Raw genomic sequence first — 4,166 nt, 5'->3', positions numbered from 1 at the left:
CCTTCTAGCCTGGGCCTTTTGTGTTTTTTAGATTCCTACCTGTTCCTTTTTTATGCTCCTATTTCATCGACTCAGTAAATTGTCTGAGTAAGCTGCATCTCCCTGCCAGGCCCCAGTATAGATGCTGGGGATGTGGCAAAGACTAAGTGGTCCCTGCTGTTTGGAGATACTTGAGCTGGGGCTCCACTTTTTGAGCCCCCCGACTCCCTTATTTAGTCTTACACTGCCTGTGTGCCAGTCAGGCTCTGGGGATACGGCGCCAGTATGAAATGCAGGGTCTCTTGGTTTTTCCCCTTTTCTAGCAGACAGGTCATTACTTAACCACTTAGTTCCCAACTCCCACTCTAAAGCTCTGGTTAGCGGGTGATGAAAATCGGCACAAGTGATCACATACAGCAATCCTGACCTTTAGACCACTTCCTAGCTGCCTCTCCAAAATATGTAGTAAACGGTCATTGAGAAACTCCCTCCTGGTAATTCACAATGCCCACAGGATCAAGGCTTGGACTTGTTTCTAATAAAAATCTGCTTACTATCTCTTGTTTTATGCATGTGTGAAAAGTTAATTTCGCTCGGGAAAGTAGTTGTCACGTTTATAGGGCTGGGCTATGTATAAGATGTCGTCAAGGGTGACATTAAAGTGTAGAACAGAGACCGCTTAGGTGGAAGCAGGCAGCCTTGGATGCTAACGACAGTCCATGTGACTGACACGGGGTCACTTGAAATGGCAGTGCCTCCCTCATGGAAAAGCATCAGAAGGGCTTGTGAGCAAGGCTCACGATGAACCTCGATGAACATCCAAGTTGACAAACCAGTGTGGTGCCTAACAGAGAGGACAGAGCCACCAGCAGGGGTGCTCGGGGGCTGTTCCCCTTTATTATTAATGACAGCGGTTTCTCTCAAGTGTAGCGCCCTCCCCTTTGGGACAGTTGCCTGACCCCTGTCCATCAGCCCTTCAAGTACCCTCCTCAGAAGAAGAGCCCGCGCATTCGCCTGCCGATGCCTTGTCGATCATAGAGGACGTTGAACTTGTTCACAAACTGGTTCATGGTGTTGCACGTTTTCGTGATGGTGCCGAGGTAGGCCATGAGCCCCACGTCGTTGCATTGCTGGGAGGGAACAGAAAGGACAAATTCCTCAGGGGATCCCTCGTGGCATGCCCAGGGAACAACAGTCCCCGGTCCTCCACGTGAAAGTGACAGCATGAGCCCCACCTCCCCATCCAGGTTTTAAACTCACATCATAAAAATCTGTCTTGAACTTGTCTGTGCTGAGCACCGGGAGGCAGTGACACAGAGCATAGGCCTCCCGCAGGATCTCATGATTAAAGGGGACCTCTCCTAAAGGCACAAAAAGAGGCTGCATTAGTTTGGATGCTGTCACTTCCCCAGGAGGGAGAGGAAGAATGCCAGGGAAGTGCCCAAGGAAGCCCCTGTCCTACCCGCTTCAGAGGCCTTGACGTACTCCAAGATGAGCTTGACGCGGCTGTGCAGCATCTTGATGGCGCTGTGCTGTGCTATCAGGTGTTCAGCCACTGCAAAGGGACGAGGACAGGAGGAGGTTGAGACGGGATGTGGCCACACCTTCCAACCCCACTTCCAAGTAATCCCCTCCATTACCAGTGGAGTTCTCTCCACTGCCTGTTGCTGTCATTCGGGCTACGTGGTCTACACCAATGCGTTCCGCTTCCTCTGTGGCCAGAGTGTAGGTCAGCTCAGCAAACAGCATTGTGGCCTACAAGGCAAGGTAACCCACAAAGGGAGAATCAAAAGCAGGAAAGAGGCCAAGAGCAGGATCTGAGGGTTCAAGGGTAGGGTATTACCTCTCCATTGATTATATCGATGACAGACTCAAAAACGCTGACAGGAAGCTGTGAAGGAGATGGAGAAACCTGAACACTATATGCCAACATTTGGACGAGCTGCTTTCACCCATTTCCTCTCATCTCATCTTCCCAAGAAACCAGTGAAGTAGGGATTACCTCCCTTCACAGTTTGGAGATGAAATGACTAAGACAGAGTTACAGCTGGTAAGTGGCACCTGGCATTCCCCAATAGAAGAGTATCACACAGTAAAAGACAACAGTGACAATCACGACAGAGTAGGCATGGGGTATTACTCACATCTGTGTGCTTGGTCATAGGGTTCAACTTCAGAAAGAGGGGGCTCTCAATGATCTCACACACCTGGAAGAGAGGGACAATGCACAGAAGTCAGTGACCCCCACCTTTCTCCTTCCCCTCATTCTCCATTCTCTGCCCCAGCATGCACAGGTGTGAGCATGTATACCTGCTTATGGACGTGGATGTCCGAGGGGTCAGGTGGCCCCCCTGTGGTATACCAACCCAGAAACTCCAGCTCCTTGAACACCTGTTTAACTGGAGGGGAAAGGGCCAGAACACACAGTAATTCTTTTTTTTTTTTTTTTTGAGTCTTGCTCTGTTGCCTAGGCTAGAGTGCAGTGGCACGATCTTGGCTCACCACAACCTCTGCCTCCCAGGTTCAAGCAATTCTGCCTCAGCCTCCCGAGTAGCTGGGACTTCAGGCACGCACCACCATGCCAGGCTAATTTTTGTATTTTCAGTAGAGATGGGGTTTCACTATGTTTGCCAGGCTGGTCTGTAACTCCTGACCTCATGATCCACCCGCCTCGGCCTCCCAAAGTGCTGGGATTATAGGCCTGATTCACTGCGTCCGGCCTGACATAGTCCTTTAAACCATCCTTCCTCAATGTGAAACTCCTGGTGTATTTTCACCAGCTTCTCCTCCTTCCTCAAATCCTGGCTCAGTTTAGAATAATTACTCCCTTCTATCCTGTCTTCTCTCATCCTTTACTTTCTTTTTGAGAAAGAACTCTGAACGTGTTCTTTTTCTGAGATCTCTCCAGCTACTCTCTTCACTTTTTCTCCTCTGTTCTTGGCGTCCTCTCGGGTTTCTTTCCAACCCTCTCCATCTTCCCCACCTTGCACATTTTTTTTAACTCCCACTCCTCTTCCCCACATCTATTCCACTCTCACACTGCTCCTCCTTGGTGTAATAATATTCCTTGTCAATTATAATCTTCTCTTCCACGGTGTGGGACAGCAGCTCAAAGGAGTTCATCACCTCGATATTTCGGCCCTCCTGCTTGCCAATCAAAGCCCCAATCACTGGGAGAGAATGACATGGAAAAGGTAACGTTAAAGAGACTTCTATGACCTGAGGGTCTAAGATGAGTGGGAACCAAGTATTGGGGAAACGATGATTTGGGGGAGGGGAATTGGATCCAGTAAAGGAAGGGGAAAAGACCACTGTCTGGGGGAGGTGAGCAAGGAGAGGAGACTGGAGTCTATGCCCAACACTCACCCTGCACAGGCCGCCCCTCCTGGGAGCGCATGCGGATCCAGTGGTCGGAGATGTTGAGAATGACAAGGGGATGGAGAGCGACGGAAACACTCCCAGTCACTCCGGAGGCCATCACGCTGGGAACTACTAAGGGTGGAGGGAAAGAGAGAGGGTGAGAGTCCGGGCCCCACGTTCTTCCCTGCAGATAGCAGTGGGGGACGACGGAGCCCGGGCCACACTTTTCCTCCCGCAACTTATCCCAGAGAAAGATGTTGCTGCTCCGCCCTCCTCCCTTCTCCCGGGAGCACAGCAAGGCCTCAACGCACCCCTGAAGGAGGTCTCCGGAAGCCGCCCGCGCACGGCCCGTTACCTGCTGCATCCACCTCCATCCCGCTGCTCCCTCCGGTCCCGTTTGTAGCTGCACCCGCCGCCGCCGCCGCCATTTTCCCCGCGCCCGCCAGCCTCGGCCCCGCCCCCTTCCCTCCCGGCTTCCGTAAGGCGAGCAGCGCATGTTCTGTGTCTCCGCGGCAAGCGGCGGGCCTGGCGTCCGGGGAGCAGGCAGTTCCCGGGTCGCGGCGGGCGGCACTCGGTGCAGGGAAGCCCGACGCCCTCTGGGCCTCGGTGCCTGCCGGTTTTCCCAGACCCTGTCCCCGCCTGTCGCCTGCGGGTGACCTTGGACAAATTAGTTAACGATTTGATTGATCGTCCTCGTCTGTAAAATTGGGATAAGAACTCCTAGTTCTTAAGGCTGTTGCAGAATGAATGACATGTCGTGTTATTTCCCTCACAATAAAATCCAGACAACTAACCACAGCCTGCAAGGCCCTGCCTGATCTGGCCCC

At 52.3% G+C, this 4,166-nt stretch overlaps 1 protein-coding gene across 2 annotated transcripts; it reads right to left on the bottom strand.

Moving 5' to 3' along the window:
* Window positions 1-849: 849 nt before the first annotated feature.
* On the bottom strand, window positions 850-3,789 carry COPS6 (COP9 signalosome subunit 6). 2 transcript variants are annotated; one of them, XM_001100125.5, is made up of 10 exons: window positions 3,695-3,789; window positions 3,346-3,471; window positions 3,018-3,149; window positions 2,290-2,378; window positions 2,124-2,186; window positions 1,823-1,870; window positions 1,620-1,734; window positions 1,442-1,534; window positions 1,240-1,340; window positions 850-1,109 (listed from the first exon to the last, which is right to left on the bottom strand). In XM_001100125.5, the coding sequence occupies exons 1-10, from the start codon at window positions 3,765-3,767 to the stop codon at window positions 969-971; spliced, it is 981 nt and encodes a 326-aa protein (XP_001100125.1). In that variant the 5' UTR covers window positions 3,768-3,789; the 3' UTR covers window positions 850-968. The 2 variants fall into 2 exon arrangements, with proteins under 2 accessions (XP_001100125.1, XP_077852433.1); XM_077996307.1 differs by having other exon boundaries at window positions 3,346-3,468.
* Between the last annotated feature and the right edge of the window lie 377 nt (window positions 3,790-4,166).

Source organism: Macaca mulatta, chromosome 3, assembly GCF_049350105.2.
Source record: "Macaca mulatta isolate MMU2019108-1 chromosome 3, T2T-MMU8v2.0, whole genome shotgun sequence".
Lineage (NCBI taxonomy): Eukaryota > Metazoa > Chordata > Mammalia > Primates > Cercopithecidae > Macaca > Macaca mulatta.
Note: the sequence above shows the minus strand (reverse complement) of the source record. Positions and strands in the feature narration are given on the sequence as shown.